The sequence below is a fragment of the Muscardinus avellanarius genome (genome assembly GCF_963383645.1).
Source record: "Muscardinus avellanarius genome assembly, chromosome: 8".
Classification (NCBI taxonomy): Eukaryota; Metazoa; Chordata; class Mammalia; order Rodentia; family Gliridae; genus Muscardinus; species Muscardinus avellanarius.
Genome location: NC_137794.1, coordinates 88,202,237 through 88,227,953, shown reverse-complemented (window position 1 = coordinate 88,227,953; position 25,717 = coordinate 88,202,237). Strand labels below are relative to the sequence as shown.

The following is a 25,717-nucleotide window of genomic DNA, read 5'->3' as shown; positions in this document are numbered from 1 at the left end:
AAGGCCTTGAGGGCTCTAAGCCAGCCACTCTCGGGCGTGAGGACTCGGGTCCCAGGACGTGGCCAGGCTCTCAGTGGGCTCAGTGCTGTGTCCACCAGGTCTACGTCTCCCTCCCACAGCCGCTGAGCCAGGGCTCAGAGCAAGGCCTGTGTTTTACCTGCAGGTAGGATGAAACGGTTGCACTGTGGGTAGAAAAGGCTGGACGGGACAGAGGGGCACTTTGCGGGGAAGGCTGCACTATAAATAAAAGAGCAGTAAATGTCACAAAGATGCCACCATCACTAGAGCCTGCGTGGCCCAGCAGCTGGGGCTCCTCCTGGGCGGGAAGTTCTGGTAAGCACCAACAGCTCTTCAGAAGCACTGTGCCAGCTTTCCTCATCCTCTTCTGCTGTGACATGGCAGGAAACTCATCCCCCATGCTGGCCTGGGACAGTTCCTATCTGCAACAGGCTGTCCCTTCAGTAATCCCCTACGTAGGATCTGTTGGATCACTAGGAAGTACACAAAACTATAGACACTGCGATTAATCAGTCAATATTACTCTGCATTGCTGCAGTCATAAAATCAGATCCCTTCCCAATAGCCTGGGTGAGGAAAGGGAGAGAGATTTACTAATTTGCTCACGAAGTGTGCGAGGTTAGAGGGGAAGAGCCCAGAGGCAGGCCGCGGTGTCCCGGGGGCCGCCGCATAGTCACTGTCTCCGTTCAAGCCCGCCCCTTGGTCCTTGACTGGGCTCCAGGGCTGGGATCCGGGAACCGTATTTCTCACGTCCCTCACTGCTGGCCTTCTGCCATGGAAGACCCTAGAATGATCCTGAAGGAGGAAGAAGGGGAAGCGGCCCTGTGGGTGTCCCTCCAGCCACAGCTGACTCCCCTGCTCCAGCCACAGCCACACGCAGGCCTCGGGCAGCACCGGCCTTCACGCTTCTGGGTTCCAGCCACTTCTTCCCGTTGGCCCTGTCTCAGGATGTCAGCTGCCTTCACAGCTGCTCCTACCTGGTTGACATCAGCCCTTTCAGCCCTCTGATACCTATGTAAACATGTCCTTCAACTTAAAAAGCTTCCCGAGGTTCCTGTGTTCTGAATGGACACTGATTGTACATGTGGATTACCATATGCATTTATTTATGGATGTGTATAATTATTTTTTATGTATATATTTACTTATATGTAACCAATGTCTAAAAGAGAGTCAGAAGAGAGTTCCCCCCAAAGCACAGCAATATGATAAAGATAGCTTTAATATGAGGTAAAGAAATAACCCAGATAAAAACAGGAAACAAAAGGGATTTCAGTCAAAAAGATGAAAAATCAGTAGAATATTGAAAAAGGAGGGAACAAGGCTTTAGGAAGGGGGGGGGTGTTCAAATAAGGTTATGTCCACACGTGAAGGTATCACTACCAAGCTCAGTAACATGGAAGGGGAGGGAGAAAGGGGAAGCGGGGTGGGATCCAGAGGAAAATAAATGCTGTGTGCATGTATTTATGCACCATTTTGAATCTCACTATGATGTGCAATTACAACACTCCCCAATAAAAGTATTAAAATTAATTTTTAAAAAGTGACATGGCGCCAGGCATGGTGGTGCATGCTTGTAATCTCAGTATTTGGGAGGCTGAGACCAGATGATCGGAGGTTCACAGACAGCCTCAGCTATTTAGTGAGGTACTTTGCAACTCAGTGAGACCCTGTTTCAAAATAAAGAATAAAAAGTAGGGCTGAGGGTGTAGCTCAGAGGTAGAAAGCCCCTGGGTTTCATCCCCAGTAACACACACACACACACACACACACACACACACACACACACACTGATCTAGCAAAGGAAAAGTTAAAAACTGTAAGCTGAAAAAAAAAATTCAATTCATCTTTATATTCTTTTCTTGTTTTGATTGGACGAGGGGGACCCCTATAAGGATGTGATTATGTTCAATAAAATGAGTTACATTTCCAACGCTTCTTAGCTACAAACAAGGAATACTCAGGAAGGTTGTCTTTTGGTCCAGGGAATGTCATAGATAGTTTTTAGAGACCCAGAAAGGCCTGCGGCTTAGTCACATAGGGCATGGGTTTTCTGTTGCCTCACATCAGTGATTAGCAAGGATTTTATAGGATATCTAGAGAAGCCCCTGCAGATGGAAGCCGGCAGGGTACAGTAGCCCATCTCCCCTCTGATCAACGAACCTTAGGACATTGATATCTACCATTGAACTAAGCTGCAGCTATGAGAGTGGCATGTTAACAAAGGTTCATCATAAACGTTCAAGCAATTCAGAAGTATGTAGAGTAAAAAGAGGAAGAAAACTTCAACGGCTCCCTCTCAAGGCCCTCAACTATGTAGGCATCCAAGATTGTGACATTCATACTGTTCACTAGTTTTATTTTTCTCACCTACTAATACATTTTTAAATTTAAAATTATTATTATTATTATTATTATTATTATTATTATTATTGAAATGGGGCCTTGCTCTGTTACCCAGGTTGGCCTCAAGTGGTTTTCTGGCCTCAGCCTCCTAAGTTGCTGACATTACAGGGGCACACTTACTGTGCCCAACAATAATGCATCCTTCTGATAGCTAAATAATATTCCTTATTATGGATACAACAATAAATTATAATATCCACCAATTGATAATTAGTTTTCTTTCTTCTTTTTTTTTTTTTGATGCTAGTGATTGAACCCAGAATTCTACCTTTGAGCTGCACTCACAGCCCTTTTCATTTTTCATTTTGAAACAGGTTCTCGCAATCTTGCTGAGGCTGTCCCCCAACCTGCCATCCTCTTGTCTCAGCCTCCTGAGTACTAGGATCGCAGGCATGCACCACTGCACCCAGCTTCAGTTTTCTAATTATCATAAGAAGTGATGTCTTGCAACTTACTTGTCTATGAGCTGGTAATTCTCTAAGAGAGATTTCTTGAAGGGAATTTGCTAGACCCAAAGTTGGCACTTTTACATGTTGACACTGGCAAACTGCCTGCAGAGGCGTTCTGTGAACCTTAGTTATTGGAAAAGGGAAACGGTGCTTCTCCATATTCCCAAACAGAGTGGACTTTTATCTTCAAATCCTCTCTCTGGTTCGATAGGCCCGCAGAGCACCACCTCTTTGTACTTTGTGCCTGGGCCAACTCCTCCAGAGACTGTTCCAGCAAGTCGGCCAGACGGTTCAGGATCTGGGAACGCTCCTGGGGGCTCCGGGATGACCATCCAGGAAAGGCCTCCCTGGCAGCCTGCACTGCAGCTTCAATCTGAGGCACAAATGCAAGAGGGTCGCCTTAAGCGGTGGCTCCTGAGGCCTGGGAGGCATTCAGAATCCACAGGTCCCTAACAGCTGATTGTGTTTCTACCTAATTTTAGTTATTCAACATGTCCCAGGGTGGAGCTACCCACAAAGCAGATGGCACATTTTGCTTTGTTTTTGGTGCTGGGGATTGAACCCAGAGGCATTCTACCTCCAAGCAACACCCCAGCCCTATTTTATTTTTTCTTTTGAATCAGGATCTTGCGAGGTTGCCGAGAGTCTTGCTAAGTTGCTAAGGCTGTCCTCCAACCTGAGATCCTCCTGCCTCAGTCTCCCAAGTACTGGCATTACAGGTGTGTACCACCATGCCTGGCTGCAGGTGTTCATGTGACCGGCAAACTGGGACGCTACAAAAAGAAAGCACAACTGTCCATCTCAAACCGAGCTTCTAGAATATGGCACTCGGATAATTAGAAAGATGCTATTTGAGTCTCAGCAGATGTGCACTTTCAAAAGAACTAAATATCCTCTTTAAAAAATATTGTGTGGAAGAGTAAAGTTGTTCTATCTGGATGTATGGGTCTTTAAAGCTCTTAATCCAGCTCTAGCTGAGAACCCATGGATACACTAATTAACCAATTTCGTTCCCTTTGCTATGAGATGCTTTTTAACTATCCTGTGTTTATCCTCTCTGTTGGGTTGTTCATTTCTCTTAATTTGCAGATTGGACATGAATCCCTGGCTTACTGTACACACCACACATTTCTGGCTTGTCTCTTCATTTCCGTGCACATCTCGAGAGATGTGAGCTGCTGCTCCAGCCCTGGTTCAGGCTGGAAAGGCAGCTTTTCCAAGGGGAGGCAGCGGAAGGGCCTTACAGCAGGTGTCTGTCTTCAGTCATCTCTGCCAGGTGGGGGCATTGAGGCATTGAAGAAAAAGCAGATAATTTGAAGAAATCCCAAGGCTCATCCCTTGCTGACTGTGACCTTGTCCACAACGTCTGACCTCTTCCAGGCTTGGTTTCTTCTATAAAAGTGAGGGAGGAAGTAATGGTATTCACTCTTTGTGTATGTGTGCCTGTGGTACTGGGATTGAACCCAGGGGTGTTCTACCGCAAAGCTAGACCCTTTGCCCTTTTACATTTTTTTTTTTTTTGAGACAGGGTTTCACTAAGCGGACTCAAACCTTCAATCCTCCTGTCTCAGCCTCCCAAATACTGGGATTATAAGCGTGTGCCACCACGCCTGGTTGCCTGCTGATGATTTTAAGGGACACACATGATATTATCCATGTGAGATGTTGCATCATTCTGAGGGTGTCAGGTCTCCTCCCCCTTTCACTGGTTGGTAAATGAGGTTATGAGGGCGGGAAAAGAGGAGATTAACTCAGGAGTTGCTGAGCCTGGGCGAAGTTGTGGGAACAACCTGAGTGGACACTTGTAAAGGGGAAAGGCAACAGCTGTCCTTACTATGGCTGCAAAAACAGAGCTTTTGATGCTGGAAAACTTCATAGACGGAAAATTCTTACCCTGTGACTCTTACATAGATTCTTATGACCCATCCACAGGGGAAGTGTATTGCAAAGTGCCGGACAGTGGACGACAAGAGGTGCGTATATTCACTTAGAGAACACTGCGCGAAGCGGATGTACTATGTTGGCAAAGTATGGATAGCTTGGTTTTTTTTTTTTTTTTTTTTTTTTTTGGTGGTACTGGGGGTGGAACCCAGAGGCTTTCTACCCAGATGCTTTCTACCTCCAGGCTACACTCCCAGACCTATTTTTATTCTTTATTTTGAAGCTGGGTCTCACTGAGTTGCAAAGGGCCTCACTAAGCAGCTGAAGCTGTCTGCGAGCCATGATCCTCAGGTCTCAGCCTCCCGAATGCTTTTCATTTACTTTTAAAGATTTTACATTTTAAATTCAAAGTGCTTAATGTCATATGCGCTATTCTTTTCTTTTTATGATGAAAAATTAATTTTACTTGGGGGGGTTGTAAAATATTAGTCATCAGTTATTGTACTGAGAATGTGAATATATCAGGGATGATACATATGGCTGAGGCATGTAGAGTCATCTAATACCTAATGGGTTATAATGTATTCTTCTTAAAGCACAAAGAACTAGATTATTTAAAATAAAATTGTATCATATATATATATATATATATATATATATAATGCAAAGTTTTTTTTTTCAAAGAACCTAGCTATTTTTCTCTTTGTCTTGCTTTAAAATGACCTTTAGACTTATGAATTCACATTTGCAAGTCTTGGCTAATGCACTGGTTAATCTACAACCTGCAATTTTTGTTTGTTTCAAATGACCCAAGGTAGATGTAAGAAACCCAGCCTGGTCTTTTCTGCTCTTCCTGGTCTCACAGCTAAGAGTTAAAACTGATAAATATGCCAAATTCAGGTGGAATGTTTTCTGCATATGAATAAATATGAGTGAAACAAAATATAGTGCCAGGCAGGGTGGCGCGCGCTTGTAATCCCAGCATTCCGGAGGCTGGGGAAGGAGGAACACGGTTTGCAAACAGCCTCAGCTACTCAGTGAGGCCCTTGCAATGCAGTGAGATCCTGTTTCAAAATAAAAAAAATAAAAATAGGGCTGGGGTGTAGTTCGGAGGTAGTATGCCCCTGGGTTCCATCCCTAATACTGCAAAAAAAAAAAAAATAGTACTTGCTATTATCCTAATATATATTGTTTTATTTTCTCTCAGTTCAACTTACAAGTACATGATCTGATCCAATCTCATAAATAGCATTTTTGTCTAATGTGGAAAAAAAGGTGATCATCCAAACTATATACCAGATTTCCCAATAGTCACTCACAGAGTATGCTGCCAGTGCTGCTCACGGTGGCTGCCATTCATTCATTCATTCAGCTTTAGCTCCCTGCTTTGCATTCAGCACTGGTTAATCAGGATTGTCCCAAGGAAGGAGCAGGAACAACCTGGAAATTAAACTCTCTTATCATTAATGTTCAGCGGATGGTGTGCTAACACTTTCATCTCTGTTGCTTAGGTTAATGGATGCAGTTCATATAAAGCATTAACCTCTAAGATGCTAGAGCTGGATTAGAAGCTTTAGAAAACCATACATCTAGAATAAGTTTACTCTTCCACACACTATTTTTTTTTTTTGGTGGTACTGGGGTTCCTGGAAACCCTTCTACCTCCGGGCTACACTCCCAGACCTATTTTTACATTTTCATTTTGGAAACAGGGTCTCCTAAGCCAGCGCGCGGCTGGCTTCGAACCTGCACGATCCTCCTATCTCTGCCTCCCAAGCGTGGGGAATACAAGCGTGCGCCACACACTATTTTTAAAAAGAAAGGATATTCAATTCTTTTGAAAGTGCACATCTGCTGAGACTCAAATAGCATCTTTCTAATTATCCGAGTGCCATATTCTAGAAGCTCGGTTTGAGATGGACAGTTGTGCTTTCTTTTTGTAGCGTCCCAGTTTGCCGGTCACATGAACACCTGCAGCCAGGCATGGTGGTACACACCTGTAATGCCAGTACTTGGGAGACTGAGGCAGGAGGATCTCAGGTTGGAGGACAGCCTTAGCAACTTAGCAAGACTCTCGGCAACCTGCAAGATCCTGATTCAAAAGAAAAAATAAAATAGGGCTGGGGTGTTGCTTGGAGGTAGAATGCCTCTGGGTTCAATCCCCAGCACCAAAAACAAAGCAAAATGTGCCATCTGCTTTGTGGGTAGCTCCACCCTGGGACATGTTGAATAACTAAAATTAGGTAGAAACACAATCAGCTGTTAGAGACCTGTGGATTCTGAATGCCTCCCAGGCCTCAGGAGCCACCGCTTAAGGCGACCCTCTTGCATTTGTGCCTCAGATTGAAGCTGCAGTGCAGGCTGCCAGGGAGGCCTTTCCTGGATGGTCATCCCGGAGCCCCCAGGAGCGCTCCCAGATCCTGAACCGTCTGGCCGACTTGCTGGAACAGTCTCTGGAGGAGTTGGCCCAGGCAGAATCTAAAGACCAAGGTGAGATCAGTCTCTTCCTGGCAGAACCGGGCCTGAGTGCAGGGGTCTCTTACTAGGTGATTATGAAAATGGTGACCAATGAAGTCGATTTGGCCATTAAGACCCTCATTTCATTTGCCTGGTGGTCTCCTGCCTCATACTGTAGTAGATGGGATTCGGCACACTCGTCATCATTGGTATCATTCTCCTGGGAACCAGGCTGCTCCGCGCAGGTGTTTCTCAAGGCAAGGGCAGAAGCAGAGACCGAAGCACCCAATGCTGCAGAAAGCCCAGAGCTGTCATATGCCGCCCTGTTCAAAGCAAAGTCACATGGCTGCAGCCAAAGCCAAGGGGCAGGGAGATGCACTGATCATTTAGGGGAAGGAGCTACCAATGTCCTCAGCAAAATGGGGAGAGATGAGGAATTAGGGCCATTCTGAGTCGAGGATTTCAAAGCAAAGATAATTTGAAAAGCGGTCACACGGTCAAGATATTCAAGCAGTTATTGAAAGAGAGACCAATAGAGTTGAGGAAGTGGGGAAGGGGAGGGAGGGAGAAGGGGAAAAGGGAGGTACTGGGGAATGAAATTGGCCAAAGTATATCATGTGCATGTACAAATAGGCAACAACAAATCCCACTATTGTATATAATTATCTTGCACCAATAAAAATAAAGTTTGTTGAAATATCAGTTGCTATTCTACCCCCAACCCAATCTCACAAGCTTTTCACTCCCAGCAAATGTTTGTAAATCTCTGCAAGAATATGTGTCAGGAAAAGCCAAGTGCTTTAGAAACTGTATGCATGCTGTAAACCATCCTGAAGTTAAGAAGGAGCCTGAGAGCTGGCCCTTGGGAAGGAAATGTTGGTTTTGCTGCAGAAATGGCGGCACTCTCCCTGCCTCACTGAAGGATGCTGGGGTGAAATCCAGGCCAGCTCAAGTTCTCTGCTCTGGTCCAGTAGGAGCCGGGATGGGCACTGGCATGCCACAGGTGACAAGTGCCTGCAGCATCTCGTGCCGGGGTCTTGCCAGCCCTACTGATGGCTCTCCCGTGTGTTGGGAGGATGTTTAATATACCTTACATGTGTATATGTGATGTGCAAGCACAGCTGTTTAAATGCCCATTGTTTCAACCCCTGTGTGGCACTGATAAAACCTGGCGGTTTTGAATGGCAACAGCTCGTGGAGGTAACGTGCTAGCAGGAATCAAATTCATGTTGAGAGCGATGAAGGGCTCAGACCGCAAAGCAAAGATGATCTGACTCCACTTCAGTCCTCCCCCCTCCCTCACTATGACACAATCTTATCCAACCATGGCCAACACTGTGGTCAAGGAGGGCCTACCCCGAGGCTTAAAGGAACTGAGGCCAGTCCAGTGTGAGTTGGGACATGGCATAGTGACAGCTGACCCATAGAGGGTCTCCACTGACTCCACGGGAAACCCACCGGCAGCGCTGTATGTTGTTTACTCCCCACAGGGAAAACTCTAACACTGGCGAGAACCCTGGACATCCCCCGGGCTGTGCAGAACTTCCGCTTCTTTGCCTCCACCATCCTGCACCACACGACCGAGTGCACACAGATGGACCACCTGCACTGTCTGCACTACACTGTGCGGACCCCTGTGGGGATCGGTAGGTGCTGTGCAGGGAACCCTGCATCCGGACGATGCATAGAGATGCTCAGAAAATTCCAGAGTTGATCCCAAGGAGCAGACTAAAGAAAAGGAGTCATGTTTTTCTACTTGCACTGAAAAATTTTCAGCCTCCAAAGTCTATTTTCAATTTATTTTCTTTGTGTCCAGTTCCCTATTTATTCTTAGAATATTATCTTGGAAAACCACAGGAAAAGAAATGATGCTAAGAGTAAATTCTCATGCCAGGATTTTTTTTTTTTTTTTTTTTTTTGCTACCTGTAACTTAAAAAGAAATGAACCTTTGTGCAGGAGTTTAGACCTCAAAATTGTGTGGATAAGTAACTTTATCATGCATTAGCATCTTCTCTAAAAACCTGGGATAACACTTTAACTTTATCATTACATACGTTTTAGCAACACATATTAAATAAGCAAAAATTAACTTTATATCACTGAGAATAGTGCCAGGTATGTGGTGCATAAGCTTTTGTTGAAGGTACAGTGGCATACACCTCCAATCCCAGCATTTGGAAGACTGAGACAGGAGGGTCACAGGTTCAAGGCATGATTCAGAAACGTAGGGAGTTCCTATTTCAAAATGAAAATAAATTAGGACACACACGCACCCAGACACCCCCCCCCCACACACACACCCTTGGCTGAGAATTACCTACCTCTCTCTTACTCTTTGAAGGCACATGTAAATGTATGCAATGACTAAAGGTATCCACTAGATGTCACTGTTCCTCCAAGAAAAAACTCCCACTAACATTACTAGTTACATATTATGAATCTAAAAGAAAAAAAATCAAACATTTTACCTCTGATTTTTTTTAACTTGTTGAAAATCATACTTTCAAGGAATCATTGGAATTCATAACAATCTAATAAGTATGCCAATGTATTTTGCTGAAAAAATTCTGTTAGCCCCTAAAAATACAGATTTTTTTTCTAATGAAAAATTTAATAGTATAAGTAAAATACACATTAACTTTCATAGCATAGATTTGAGGGAAGATTTCAAAGTAAGGTGACTCCATTTCCTTATTCATAAGGTAGGTTTTGTATTTATTGTGGGTTGTGTTTGGAAACCTGGACAGATTCAGAATGCACGCTTACATGAAAGCACACTCTAGATGTCGGGTATGTTACTTATCCAGAAAATATATCTGATCAGGATACCAGCAAGAATCTAGAGAGATTTTTGAGAATATCTAAACAGCCAACATGGGTTTCACAGTTTATACATCAAGCTCATTGGCCTTACCCACAGGGATGCTCAGAACTGTTTTGCTTCTATTTTACAATCAATTCTACAAAGCTTGAAGTTTATGTTTCAACACACAACAGGTGGAGAAATTTGTTAAAAGAAATAGAAGCTGATGCCGGGCATGGTGGTGCACGCTTGTAATCCCCGCACTTGGGAGGCGGAGACCGGAGGATCACGCAGGTTCGAAGCCAGCCGCGCTGGCTTTAAGAGACCCTGTTTAAAAAAAAAAAAAAAAATATATATATATATATACATATATATAATATACATATATATACATATATATAATATACATATATATACATATATATATAGTATACATATATATATTATGTATATTAGGTCTGGAAGTGTAGCCCAGAGGTAGAAGGGTTTCCAGGAACCCCAGTACCACCTAAACAAAAAATAAAATACAAAAAAAAAAAAAAAGAATAGAAGGTGAACATCTTAGTAATGAGGAGGGAGGCTTTTTGTTTGTTTGTTTTGGTACATTCTACTTCCAAGCTACATCCTGAGTCCCATTTTATTTTCTACTTTGAATCAAGATCTCGCCAAGTTGCTTAGAGTCTTACCAAGTTGCTGAGGCTGGCCTTGAACCTGTAAGCCTTCTGTCTCAGTCTCTCAAGTACTGGGATTGCAAGCATGCCCCACCTCACCTGTTTGTTAAAAAGAAGAGACTAGTTTATGAGTCTCAAAATGCATTCCATTCTAGAATAGTTTGGTGATAGATTGGTGACAATCTTTTATCCCTGGAGCTTGGACATTTATAATTGTAATCGTAAGTCATCAAGAAATGGGAGAAATCGAACTGGGTGTGGTGGCGCACGCTCGTAATCCCAGCATTTGGGAGGCTGAGACAAGGAGGATTGCGGTTCACAGCCAGCCTCTACTTAGTGAGGCCCCTTGCTACTCAGTGAGACTCTGTTTCAAAATAAAGAATAAAATTAGGACGAGGAGTGTAGCTTGGAGGTAGAATGCCCCTGAGTTCCATCCCTAGTACTGAAAAAAAAAAAAAAAGGAGAACTCTATTTTAAAAGATGATACAGCTCCTTGTAATTGAGATGCTTAAGAGAAAATTAATTTTCACGAAGAGTTCTGCGTTAGAAGCCTCGCCGAGCCAGCGGCCTGCAAGGGGTCTGCCATCACCACAGTGCGCTGGTTCTCATCCTTTAGCTGGTCTGATCAGCCCTTGGAATTTGCCCTTCTACTTGCTGACCTGGAAGATCGCCCCAGCGATTGCTGCCGGGAACACAGTGATAGCCAAGCCCAGTGAGCTAACTTCAGTGACCGCCTGGATGTTATGCAAACTCCTGAATAAAGCAGGTAATTAGACGGGGTTTAGGGGAGACACCCCGTTGGAGCAAAGTCACTGTACCTAGAGATCTTCCACTCAGCAGCAAAATTGAGTCCAGTGACCATCATTGGATTTTCTCTCCCTGATCCTTTACTGAGAAATGCCTTTCATCCACACCAGCGCAGTCTCACACTGTCCCCTGTTTTCAACACCGGAAAGGGGCCTTTGCAGGGTAGTGCCACCTCACTGGGTGCGAGCTGCAATCCAGATAAGCACACAGCAGTATTTCAGGCTGAAGGAGTCCTGATCAAATCAAAGACACCAGCTTGCTCCAGATAATATCTTCCAGTAGTCAACATAAATACTGGGCTCCAGCCACAATTTAATCTTAATGAAAATAAGACTATTGCTAGGTATTCCTATTGTTTGTATAGCTATACCATACTTAGTAGATTTGGTCATTTTCAAGAGACTTGAATATACATCCTTTGGCTTCCCCTACACTTGGGACCACTATTCGGAAGTCCAAAGGCTGTGTCCTCTCCCCAGCATCTCAGGGTTCACAATTTGCTCCATGTCCTCTTTCTGCTGATAGATTAATGGCCACATTCGAGGTGCATTAATGGCTTTGTTCTGAGGTACATCTTCACACACACACACAGCCTGGCAACTGCACCAATGTTTGAAGGGAACGGGCAAGAAGTCCGGCAGGTAACCTGTGAGAAGGCCCCCTACTGTAGGCCCCTTAGCTCCTGTCCCCACAGCCTGGTGAGGATGATGTCTGGATGGTGAGGAGAGACACTCCATCCTCTGGCTGTGTTAGCTTCTGCTGTTTTCTCTGCTTTCAGCACATAGAGAAGGTACTGCTGGGCCTACCCATACTCACAGAATAGGTAGTGGGTACCAACCCATCTCTCTCTCTTGCTCCCTTTCCACATCCCTTTCTCCCTTTCCTCTCTTCTGAATATCTTTACTCTTAAGGCAAAAACATACATGTTATCTTCCAGTAAAATCTAGCCAGTTCTTTAGATGATTAAAACTGAGTTTATTTAGGGAAGAACCTTGGGCCATATGACCCTAGTATCCTACAGAGGAACGAGGCCTTCCAACCTAGGTCTTTGGAGAGATGTGTATGAATGTCCCAAGCCTCTATCTAGGAGAGTTTATGAATTGAATGTGCCCACTTCTCCCATGTCCTGGAAGGCACTAGTCCTCCCTTACAAAAAAGACAATATTGGAATTCCATTCTTTGCAAAGCTGTGTCTCTGTTTTGGGACAAGGATGTAAGACATTTCTTCCTGGCCTGGTGACTGCAGGTTCCTGGAGTGATTCAGGAACAGGGCTGTGTTAGTTTTCTGTTACTGTAACAAATGCCTGAGATAAATTGACCTACAACGAATAAAGGCTTATTTTGGCTCTCAGTTTGGGGAGTTTCAGTCTATGGCCAGTTGGCTCTGCTGCTTTGGGGCCTGTGGGAAGGCAGCACATCATGGAGGGAAGCCCACGGTGGAAGAAACTGATGACCCTGGCAGGCAGGAAGCAAAGAGAGAGAAGGAGGGGCAGGCACTTACCCGGTGGGTGATCTAATTTCCTCCTGTTGGTAGAAGCAAAGCAATCCTGTGAAGAGTCCAGAGGAGTTCCCACTTGGGGGCAGAGGGAAATGTAACTCAGAACCACCAGTGTCCTCGACTTTCCAGTTAGAGACATAGAGATTTATTTAGGAAAGTAAGAAATACCCATTCAAGGGAGAATACGGGCCACCTCCAAAGTAAGAGGGGTTCATGGCTCTTTTATAGGAGACTTCCTTGAGGGGCGAGTAGGAGGAGGTATATGAGGATGACATTAGCCTGGTAGTCACAGATGGTTTGGGGTGTTTTGGTCATCTCCCAGGTCTTGAGGAAGCCTTCACTAGTAGGAATGGGTGGGATGGTTAACAGTTTCCAGGGTAATTAGTAAAGACTTGGAATACCTCAGACATTTGGGACTAGCAGGCCTGGCTGGGTGGGAGAGTGGCAGGCCTGGTTTGAGGAGGGTTTTGGGAAATTTTGCCATAGCCTTTCATATTAAAAAGTTACATTTTCTTGTTCTTCCTTTATGTCTCCTTTCTGTTTCTACCGTACTTTTAAAAAATTTCTTCTATCCTACCTCACTTCCACTAGACCCCACCTCTTAATAGTTTTACCACCTCCAGTAGCGCCATAGCCTGGGGACCAAAGCTTCACACATGGGCCTCTTGTCGGGACATTCCAGATGCAAACTCGAGCCGGGAATGTCGATCCACTTTGATCCTATGTAGCAGAGGATGTGTGTGTGAGTGGGAGGAGCCGCGTTCCTCTGAGCACTCTCCTGAAACCACACGGCTTCATTTACAGTGGATTTTCTAACTACCTTCCCCAGAGCCTGGTCTTTCTGAGGGTTTTCCATGTCCATCCATGCCCACACTTATGATCTTATTTCTTGTGAGCTGACAGGTGTATTACACCACAGCTGCCCTTCTCTTCTCTCCTCCTGGGCTGGCTCGGCCACAGTTTCTTCCCCTGGCAAACACGGAATGTGGAATGCTGCCTGGATTGCTCCTCTCTCAGGCCTTCGGCTGCTCCACGGGGGGTTGGATAAAAATGTTAATCACATCTATGAAACCCTACTTCACAGCGACATGAGAGAGATGTTTCAGAGTTGAAGGGGGAGGGGGAAAGTGAAATCCACTTCTAGTACATTCTGTGTTAAGTTTAGGAGCTAGCACCCCCAAGTCCTGAGCATTCATGAAAACTTGACAGATGATCTTTCTTTGAAATAAAATTATCAAAAAAGGACATAATACATACCTAATTGGGAGTCCTAGAATATTTATTTTTATTTATTTTCTTCTTGGGGGCACAAATTGTTTGCCCTCATTCCTGGAGAGTCCTCTTAATGGATTTTTTGGCTTTCTCTAATGGGCATTTTCCAGCTCTATCTAAATGGAAAATTCTTCTTTTAGTCTCCTTGCCCAGCCCTCTCACTTGTGCGGTTTTGTTCTTATCTGTTTGTGTGTTCTTAACTTATATATATTAGCCACCTATCATTAATTTTGCTCAATGCCTGTTTGCCAACTAAACTGTTTTCCTTCTTTTCTAACCAGAATCTCTTAAGGGTTGGAGAGCAGATATCCCTATAAAAATTGCATTAATGTCTGAATCAAATGGCAATATGGCACCGAGAAATCATAGCCAGCAGACACACTCTTAAGGAAATGTAATCCAATGTTAATACTGCGTGTGGAAGGCACTCAGCCTGCTGAAATTAGCTCATTTTCCTGTGGTGAGAAGTATGTAAAGCTTCGATGCATTCTCTTAACCTCCTTAAAAATGCTCCTGTACACATTAGAAATGATTCAATTCTTAATGCTTCAGAATATATCAACAGTTTTTCCTTCCTGCCTTCTCTACCCACCCAGCCACACTCGGGCCCAATATCTGATGGAGAGGCAGGGCCTGTCCAGGACGTGTTGGGAAACTTGTCTTTGTTGTTTCTCCATGGGTTGCCCTGCTTCCAGACCCTTCTTTGCTCCAACCCAGACCCAGGGCTCTCCTCTGGCAGTGATCTAGGACCCAGGACTGACCTAAGTTAGATTCAGCAAACGCTCATGCCCAGGAGAGAATGGAGCCTTAGAAATGGAGCTCTCTCTTCCAGGCACTGCCATGACATTGAATCTTTCCACCATTTCTTTGGGGCTCCCTTGGACAAGGACTCCATTGTTTTCTCAAGGTGGTCAGCCTTAAGCTGTGGCTGTATGGGAGGGTGTTCTGGAAGTTTATTGATTATCACTGTGAAATTATCATTTGTAATTAAAGAGAAGATTCTGAAGAGTTGGTTTGCATCCAATAGCATCTGTTTCTAATGAGGAGAGAATGCCTAACCTGGGGCAAGAGAAGGTGACCAGGAGCAGGGAGGCAGTTCCCAAAGCATCACACTGGAGCCCTGCTGCACCAATTGCAGTCACCAGAAGAAACAGATGGAAAGAATTCAGTTACCTCCAGGCAAACCGTAAGAATTTCCTAGACACAACACGATGGCTCATATGAGTTTCTTTTTGGACCTTAAAGCTTCCCATACTCACAAACCATTTTTTAATTTCTATACAGGACACTAAGAATTCATTCACTCATTTACTTAATAATTATTTATTAACCTGCTTTGATCAGTTGTGCTTCTTACTCATTGTTATTTAACCTTATCTTATTTTACCTAAATTTCTCACCCGGAAAGTGAGGAAAATAATACCAAGTACCCCATAGGATTGTAAGATCTGAAAGTGGCACGCTACATGCCCCTTACCTTCATGGAAATTTTCAGGGGCTCCAATGGATGCCTGAAACCATGGACCCTGTATATACTAGATCTTTATACATATGATGAACGATAACAATAAAATAAAATGATTATAACACTATACTATAACTATAGTGCAGTACATTCAGAAACATAAAATGTATACATATAGATTGAGGGCAGTAGGATTTCATTATAGAAGAGTTTGGGGTACCTATTTCTGAATAGTCTTGGTACCTGTAAGATGGCTTTAGAGTGTAAGGGTACTGTCCATAAACATGGGGCACAGGACCGCCAACTCAAAACTCACCTTCTCCATGGAGCCTTACCCTACTTTCTGGCTAAAATAACCTCTTCTCTGCATCTTTAAAGAGCTACACACCCCTATGTTAATATTTTGACTCCCGGGTACCAAATTGAACAAGGCATGGATCCTTTGCTGGGCTTGACCTGCCTGAGGATATCTGTTCATCCTGAGCTCCTAACATGTAGCCAGTATTATAGAATGAATAACCTAAAATGTATGCTTAGACACAGCTAAAGAAACCCCACTAGTAGGTTCTATAGGCAGAAGTGACTGTAGTACTTGCTTGGCTGTTAAACCGGAGGCAACCATAAAAGCTCCAGGTGTCATAAAACCCACCACATTCTCCCTGCATTCAAGCGATTGGATTTTCAAGGAGAATCTCCACATAACCTGAAGTCCTCAGCACGGAGAATTACTGTCATCTATGCTGTTCCCATCCAGGTGTTCCACCAGGTGTGGTCAACATAGTGTTTGGAACAGGGCCCAGGGTAGGTGAGGCCCTGGTGTCCCACCCGGAGGTGCCCTTGATCTCCTTCACTGGGAGCCAGCCCACAGCTGAGAGGATCACCCAGCTGAGTGCTCCCCACTGCAAGAAGCTCTCCCTGGAGCTGGGGGGCAAGAATCCTGCCATCATCTTTGAGGATGCCAACCTGGAGGAGTGTATTCCCACAACTGTCAGGTCCAGCTTTGCCAACCAGGTGTGTTCTCTGGGCATCCCTTACCCCACAGCCTTGTCACCCTGAATCTGACTCACCACAGTGCAAAGCCCAGGAATGAGTTGGTCAGTCTGGTCATTTCTGTGAAAGGAGGATCATAAGCTGTGCTATTTCAGTGTCAACCAGTGGCCTTGTAGAGTCGTAGCTTCTGTTCAATAAGCTTCTATTCTTGAATGCCCCAACTTCTATCTGGTATCAGCCATGAGCAGAATGATTGAGTTTGCTGCTCGAAGCTTCTCCATTTCTTTTCTTTTATTAATATTTTTGATACTATAGATTGATCCCAGGGACACTCTAACTCTGTAATATGCCCCCTGCTCTCTCTTTTATTTTTTAATTGGAAACAGGATCTTGCTAAGTTGTTGAGGCTGGCCTTGAACTTGCAATCCTCCTGCCTCGGCCCTCCAAGCACTGGGATTACAGATGTGTGCCACAGGCTCAGCTCCATTGATTTATTCACACAGTTTCCCTATTTCTTCTCACCCCCCACATGTCCTATTCCCTTAGACCTTATTCTCCCTGTGGAGGTGTCCCAGATGCAGCCCACATGGAGTTGCCATTGCTCATAACATTCCAGGGCAGTTTTCTCAGCCTGAAGTCTTGGAGGGTTTCAGGCCATACTGCATTTCCTCCAAGTACATAGAAATGTTTCTGCGGGCCCTGTAGTGTTTGTCAGATTATTCCAGTTTGTGTCATCCCAAAGGGCTGAGAACACTAGACCTGATCAACTAGACGGCAGCTGCCTGAAGATGCACTACCGCCTGCCTGCCTTGTGCGGTCATTTCAGCAACAGTGCCTAGAATGCCACGTGGGATCTAGCAGTGTACTGGTTTGCTCTGAAGAGAATTTTCACTTTAGTAGAGAATAAGCTTACTCTAAAAAGATAGAACTTCCTTAGAAGGAAGGAGGAATAAGAAGAATGGCATAGATCTGTATTTTCTTAGCTCAAGAAACACTGGACGTCATGTAATCTTTTTTTTTTTTTAAGCCTAAGCAATTTTTATTATTACAAAGGCAGAAAGAAGGGACAGAAATGCTAAAGCACTATATCAGAGAGTGACATAGTGGAGTGACTTGAAAATAAGACACTGAAGTTTTTGGATATAGAACAGTTTTTATTTCCCATCTTTGCTTAATCAATAGTCTTCCTGACCCAACTAGATGTAGATCTGCCCATCAACTTCTGGGTAAGCCTTTGATGTAATCATGAGATTTCCTATATTACCTTACATCCTGCTTAACCAAAAAGCTTTCTTCCTGCAAATGTGGGCCTGTGCAAGACCAAAATGTGTTGCTTGGTTCTCGAAGTCAGGGATCTCATGGTATCAGCCCTCTTTGAAGGCCTGTCCCATCCTCTGGGTGTGTGGGGGAGTTTAAGCCTATCTTCCAGAAGTTACTTTCTATGTAAACTTGTCTTTAAAAGAAGAAGGCCTGGGCTTCAACTTTTTGTGTTTTTACTAATCACTTTTTGGTGCTGGGAATTCTGCAGAGTTCCTTCCCTGCCTGAGTGCCATGCGATCTTTTGAAATACAATTTTTTCATCTGTAGAATGGTTTAAGTAATAACAATGCCTTCCAGCCAGATTTTGTGAATATAGAATGAGCAATATTACTATCAATTATTATTTTCCTGATGATTATAATAGTAATTTTCTTCCTTACTAAATTCTTAGAGAAAGTGGCTAGAAACATATAGATTTTGGATCAATAGACAATGAAGTCTTATGATAAAACTTAATCATTAAAATAAGAAAATATCAAATAAATAATTAAACAAAATGTTTTGAAGCCTGCAAGACAATGACGGAGGGACAAATTCTGTAGACTGCAAAGTGCGATGAGAGGAAGGGAAATGGACTTTCTGCCCTAAGTGCATGCTGAGTGTGGAGTTAGGAGCTGGAGGCGGCTTGGCTGCTAAGGTCCTGCTAGGATTTCCATTATCCTAGAAAATCTTCCTCTTGGGGATTTTTTTTTTTTTTGTGGTACTGGGGTTCCTGGAAACCCTCCTACTTCCAGGCTATACTCGCAGACCTATTTTATACATTTTTTTTTTTAATTTGGAAGCAGGGTCTCTTACGCCAGCGCGTCTGGCTTCGAACCTGCGCGATCCTCCTGTTTCCGCCTCCCAAGTGGGGATTACAAGCGTGCGCCACCACGCCCGGCGTCTTGGGGATGTTTTAAGGAATTGATAGGGAAGGGAACATGGCCAAACCACAGCAACAAGCGTATTTCAGGGACAAAAATAACAGCAGGTTGATTTCTTTTCTTTGTTGAGAGATGAGTTTTGTGGGGGGCACGCTTCTTCCTTAATTGAACATAATTAGCTTTTGGGGAGAAGCATCTCTGTGTGACCGTGGGCATATATTAATTCTGAATTTCATTTTCCAACTGTAAAGTGAGAATTTGGCTAACACACCACGGAGTATTATTGAGGATGAAACCTACGTGCAGAGCCTGGCACCTGAACGAGACTCAATACACGATTGTCCTTCACTTGCGTCCTCCAAAGCCGTCCTCCCAGGGATCTCAGTACTGCCCGTGCTTTCTTGGCACCGAGTAATGGGAAACCTGGCAAGACCTTCACGTCTCTTTATCATGCCCTCTTTCTCCTCAGGGTATAACACACTTGTGTAAACAAACCCATCAAGCGTTTGGCCATTTCCCAAATCAGATATGCATATGGAATTTTGTTTTGGTTTTGTTTTTGGTACTGGGGATTGAACCCAGGGGCATTCTACCCTGAGCTACACTCCCAGCCCTTTTTAAAATTGTATTTTGAAACAGGGTCTTGCTAAGTTGCTGAAGGTCTTGCTAAATTGTGGAGGCTGCCTTGAACCTGTGGTCCTCCTGTCTCAGCCTCCTAAGTACCTGGATTATAGGTATGTGCCAACATGCCCAGCATGCAGATGGGTTTGATAGTCATTCTGAGTGAGAAAGAATGTATTATGTCAAAACATTAATTTTTTAATTTAAACGATGAACCTTTGCATAAATACCATAATTAAGATCTTTCCATAATTAGAATCATTCCATTCCCTAGGTTTGTCATGCAACCAATATAAATGTGATAAAAGTAGTTACTTAGGTGTTTATGTACTTGTCATATGTACACGATTCTTTGAAATGTCTAGAATCTGCTTTGTGAACTACTATGTATCATCAGATGGTATTTGGGACCATGTCTCACTCATTTACCTGTCAGGACCTCTCCACTGAACACTCAGCATCTCTATCTGGATAGCTCGTGGGTGTCTGAACATGCTCCCAGCAGAAGTCTTGACTCCTCTCCCTCTTCTTCCCCTGCAGTCCTGGTTCTCTCCCTGCCTCACATGTATGTTTACAGGAGATAGCATGATCCTCAGCTCTTCAGCTGGGCTCCTAGTGTGCTGGTGTTAGAAAATTGCTTTTGTATTAATTTCCAAAATGTAAAATGTGGTTGAGCCTGGGTGCTGCACAGGCAGTCAGAAGAGAGGGGTGGTGGCTGTTTTTTGTGCTTCATTCTAATGATTAGCCTATAGTAAAAAGCCTTAGAGACAAAGCCTTTAGCCCCCAAAATATATAGAGGCAATCAGTGTCTCTGTTGACCTCCTCTCCTCTGTGACCTGGCCTGGGCGTAGGAAAGGTAAACTTCACGCGCTGCTTCAAAGCACCCATAGTTGATGAGCAACCAACACTGCCCAATAAAACAGAGGCAGAAGCCAGGTAGATTACTGACCCCTGCACCTAGTAAGTGCACTGTCCAGAGACAAAGAGGCAGCACCTGGCTAAGGAGTAAGTTACTAGCCCATTGCCTTGGTGACACTGATAAAGAGATACCAATACAAAAATCTGTTTAAAGGCTGGAGTCCCGAAAATGGGTCAGAGTTCCATTTTGGGGCTCTCCAGCATGCATGCCAGCATGCTGCTTTTTATTTTCTTCTCTGTTTCCTACTGACTGTGTAATAAAGACTTGTTAAAGCTGCTCCAAGCTGCCTATTAGTTTTAATTTTCCTGTTCAACAAACTTTGGTTGAATAAAGGAAAAGAGCCCACAACACCACTTACAACTGTAACACTAGGCTCCTCCTTGTCTTTGCCTCTTGTCCTCATACCCCCCATCATCAGGTTCCACTGGTTCTATCTTTAAGCTATATCTAGAAACCTATTGCTTCTCAAGTGTATCTACGTCAGTCTCCCACACTCTGGGGGTCCCATCCTCTGTAGGAATCCTAAACTCAGTGGCTCCTTACTACATCTCTCCATCTCCCTCAGTACCTCTCTGATCCGAGCCACCTCCACCACTTCCTGTGCATCTGAAATGTTCTCTTAACTCTTTATTCTGTTCCCACTTTCATTTACTCTCATTCTATTTGCACCCAGCTGCCAGAATAATCATTGTTAAATGTATACCTCATCACATCACTCTGCTGCTTAAAACCCTCTATTTTCTTTTTATGACACTGAGACTGAAACATAGGCTCCTTATGAGTCTGTGAGAGTGTAGGACAGACATTGCCCTGCTTCCCCATCCTTACTCCACCACACACCCCCGCCCTGCTTCTGCTCCCAGCCCCAGCCCGCCCATCTTCTTGCCTTTCCTTGCACCAAGCCCATTCCTGCAGCAGGTCCTCCATGTGCACTGCTGGGAATTCCCTCCTCCAGATCTTGGCTCATCCATCTCCTTCATATCAGCCAAGAGGCCATTCTCCGACTACCTCCTATTTCAAATTGCCTTCCATGAATTTAGTCTCATCCTCAGTGTCGTTTTCTTTTCTTGCTTTGGTGCTACCTGAGGTTATGTATTGAGTATGTTTACTCGTGCTTTTGTCTGTCTTACTACACTACTGTGTGCTCAGTATGGTAGGGACTTGGTCTCATTCACAACTGGACCAGTGCCTCATACATGAGAGACCCTCAAAAGCACAGGGCCATCTACCCTTGAGGGAGAAGGAATGTCCTCCAGTCTTGTCACCGTTCATATTCTTGGCAGGGTGAAATCTGCCTCTGTACCAGCAGGATCTTTGTCCAGAAGAGCATCTATAATGAATTTTTAAAGAGGTTTGTAGAAGCTACCAGAAAGTGGAAAGTCGGCATTCCATCTGATCCATCGGCCAACATGGGAGCTCTGATAAGTAAAGCACATTTGGAGAAAGTAAGTAAATCTCTGCCATGTAAGTTATAAAAAAAAGTTTTAAGTTATTTGTTGAGAAGCTCAGTGTAAGCACCGCACGCATCAAGCTTTGAAATATTGTAGATCCTTTTGAAAAATGATGAGCTGTGGCAAATTGTCTCTGGATCCAGAGTCTACACATTTTAGATATGAATATTCAAATAGAGTCCAAGTTAAAGCAGCATCCACATGGAATGTATGAACTTGGGAAGTCAGCTTGGAAATACCACCAGCAGAGTGGGGAGACCTCAAAACTTGCCGGTCAGCTAATAAGAATGGTGTGGACCCAGAGCAGTGATTTTCGGATATTTGCTGGTGTCTCTCCTCCTGCTCCTTAGATCAAATGCCATTTTCTGAATAAGAGCTTTCTTGCCCTTCCTATAAACCCACCTTCCACCTTCTCCATGGCTCTCCGTGCCATCTGACTTATGTTTTGTATTACTTTTCCTTACTGATAATCTTCCCTTGGCTGGAGTATCTGCAGAACCTAGAAAAGTAGTAGAACACCTCTCTAGGTGCGTAGTATTTGTTGGGAAGATGATTGAATCAACATGATATTGTGGGTTCCACAACTGTAAGGATCCTTTTTCCTGAATTCTTTTTTCATTCTTGGCTGATTGAAACTACCTGGGATTGGGCCCAAAGTACATAATTTTGGTCATCTCTCTTGCGAGCATGGCCGAGAAAGTGAAACCAAACACAAAAACAAAACAGCCAGCCTCTGGTCAAGAAAGTTCATCTGTCATTACCCCCCAGTTATTGGGTTAACTTATTACATAATTTCTTTTCCTTTTTTTTTTTTTTTTTGCGGGTCTGGGGATGGAACCCAGGGGCATTTGACCTCTGAGCTACACCCCCTATCCTATTTTTAATTCTTTATTTTGAAACAGGGTCTCACTAAGTTGCGGAGGGCCTCACTAAGTAGCTGAGGCTGTCCGCGAAACATAATTTATTTTCTATTATAGTATATCTACATTACTTGGAATATACTTTCAGAGTATGATCAATAATGAGGATACAAATAAGAAATTACTTGTCCTGGGAGTTCAGCTATTGAAAGGCATTCTGGCCTTTAACTAAATCGCATACTCCATTCACTTCCAATTTTCTACACTGACATAGCCACCCCGAAAAAAAAGTGAGGGAGTAGAAAACACATGCTTTTGTGTTTTTAACTACAGAACATACCTGAGTGTGAATTTTGCTCTACTGTTTATTAGCGGCATGAACCACATATTTTCTGAGGCTCAGTTATATCTTCAGCACATAGTGAATAATAATAGCTGATAGTTTTCGGAACATCAAGCGAGAATGTATGAGAAGTGCTCATCTGAGTGCCCGGCACTTAGACATTAAATAAATTACTTCCTTCTCCTGTGTGTGAGGGCAGATGACCAAATGATGGTTGAAACACCTCTGCCCTGAGGCTTAGCAGCACAGTGATAGAAAGCTTAGATTTCTTTCTTTGTGTGTGTGTGTGGGGGGGGGGTACTGGGGTTCCTGGAAACCCTTCTACCTCCGGGCTACACTCCCAGACCTATTTTTATGCTTTTTTAAAATTTGGAAACAGGGTCTCTTAAGCCAGTGCGGCTGGCTTTGAACCTGCGCGATTCTCCTGTCTCCGCCTCCCAAGCGCGGGGATTACAAGTGTATGCCACCACGCCCGGCTAGATTTCTTAACAATAACCTTATCCTACTTTTTCTATGATTAGAAAATATTAATTTTTCCTATACATTTGTATGAAGTCAAATGGTAAGAAGTTGCTAATGATTTTTACTTGTCCAGGTCCGAAGTTACATCCAGAAAGCTCGTGCTGAAGGAGCCCAGATCCTGTGTGGCGAGGGGGTGGATAAGTTGAGCCTGCCCCCCTGGAATCAGGCCGGCTACTTTATGCTTCCCACGGTGATAATAGGCATTAAAGATGAGTCCTGCTGTATGAAGGAAGAGATATTTGGTCCGGTGACCTGTGTCGTGCCCTTTGATAGTGAGGAGGAAGTGATTAGAAGGGCCAACAGTGTCAAATACGGGCTGGCAGGTGTAGTGTGGTCAAGGGATGTGGGCCGCATCAACCGGGTGGCCATGAAGCTGCAATCTGGTTTGGTCTGGACCAACTGCTGGATGATCAGGGAGCTTAACCTGCCTTTCGGGGGGATGAAGAGTTCAGGGATAGGGCGAGAAGGAGCGAAGGACTCTCATGACTTCTTCACTGAAATCAAAACCATCACTGTTAAATACTGATCTTCGCCCAGAGTGAAGTTGCTTTGGTCTGCTTGACAGCACAGAACCTGCCACCCAGTGTAGTGAACAGAGATGCTCGTGCACACCCCAGCCCTGCCCGACCCCGCAGAAGGTGGTCCCCCACAACGGACTCGCAGTGGTTCCTGTTACTACCAGCTGAAGAGATGCTGTGGATCCAGAGGGAAGTTTTCTGAACAGAGAGCAACAACAAGGAAGCCCAAGAGCATCCTTCTCCCCCATGGCCTGTCTTCGGATATTTTCTTTATCATCGTGCTTAAGTTCTTAGAAATCCTCAACAATCAGATACTTTAACCTGAAAATACAGAGCTTAAAAAATTCACTAAGCTGAAGAGAAACAACTGACCATAATTTCCTCCTTCTCCTCCTCCTCCTCCTCCTCCTCCTCCTCCTCCTCCTCCTCCTCCTCCTCCTCCTCCTCCTCCTCTCTCCTTTCCCTCCATTGCAGCCACACCTTGGGGCGTTCCACCTTTGAATATACCCCTAGCCCTATTTTACTTTTTAGTTTGAAACAGGATTTCATTGAGTTGCTGAGGACCTCACTGTGTTGCTGAGGCTGACTTTGAACCTGTGATCCTTCAGTCTCAGCCTCCCAAATACTGGGATTATAGGTGTGTGCTACCTTCTCTGGCTAATTTCCCACCTTTGAAGAGGCTGTAAAGATTGCTCCTAGTCCATTTGCTAATAACATAGTTGATAGATAACTGGCTGCTCCTCATTCAGCAGAGGTGGTGAATGTCCATAAAATTTGTTAGAGGAGGTTTGTGTGGTAGATCTGATAAAGACACCTATAGGAGGACAAAGAAATGTACAATAACTACTACTTTTACAGGGAAATTATAACAAGAGAAATTAGTTTGATCCATTTCTACTGTGAAGTCTAATCAATTCTAATTTTTAGTGTATGCATCTAATGAGGCTTATACTAATCCTTAAAAGAAGAAATAAATGTTAACCAATTTTAATAACAGGTGTGGATTATACACCTTCTTGGGTTTTCCATTATTCTTTCTTATCTCCGTCCTCTTAGAAGTATGAACTTTTTTTTTTTTTACCAGTAAAAGTGTTTCTTGTTGTTGTTGGTGTACTAAATATTAACCACAGGGGCATTCTACCTATGAGCTACACCTTTGGTTGTATTTTGTTTCTTTATTTTGAAACAGGGTCTCACTAAGTTATGGAGGGCTTCACTAAGTTGCTGAGGGTGGCAGTAAATCTGAGATCCTCCTGAAACTACTAACAAAAGTTTTTCTGAGGCTTTTTTATTTAAATTTCCAAAGTGGTTCAAGGGGAAAGCTAGGGTTTGCAGGGGTTAAGTAGCATCCTCAAGGTCATACAAATAGTATGGATCAGAGGTGGAATTTGAACCTCAGACAATAAAACTCACAATCTCTATCAGCCTCACACTTGTTTTGGGTTGTATTCCAGAAACACAGAGGATTCTGGTTCAGAGCACCCACAGTGCTGGGTCTCCCCACCCAGGCCCTCTTGTTTTGCTTTTTCTTTCCTGCCTAGCTCCATTCTTCTGTGCTCACTGGCAAAAACTGTTTGCAGTC

General features: G+C 44.0%; 1 protein-coding gene across 1 annotated transcript; it reads left to right on the top strand.

Annotated features, from left to right (window-relative positions):
* Positions 1–4,708: 4,708 nt before the first annotated feature.
* ALDH8A1 (aldehyde dehydrogenase 8 family member A1) lies at positions 4,709–24,143 on the top strand (the record flags this gene model as incomplete). The annotated part of the gene is made up of 7 exons (XM_080699764.1): positions 4,709–4,846; positions 7,097–7,244; positions 8,702–8,857; positions 11,303–11,452; positions 16,483–16,739; positions 21,725–21,886; positions 23,691–24,143. 7 exons carry the CDS (start codon positions 4,709–4,711, stop codon positions 24,141–24,143), a joined length of 1,464 nt encoding a protein of 487 aa, XP_080555890.1.
* Positions 24,144–25,717: the final 1,574 nt, after the last annotated feature.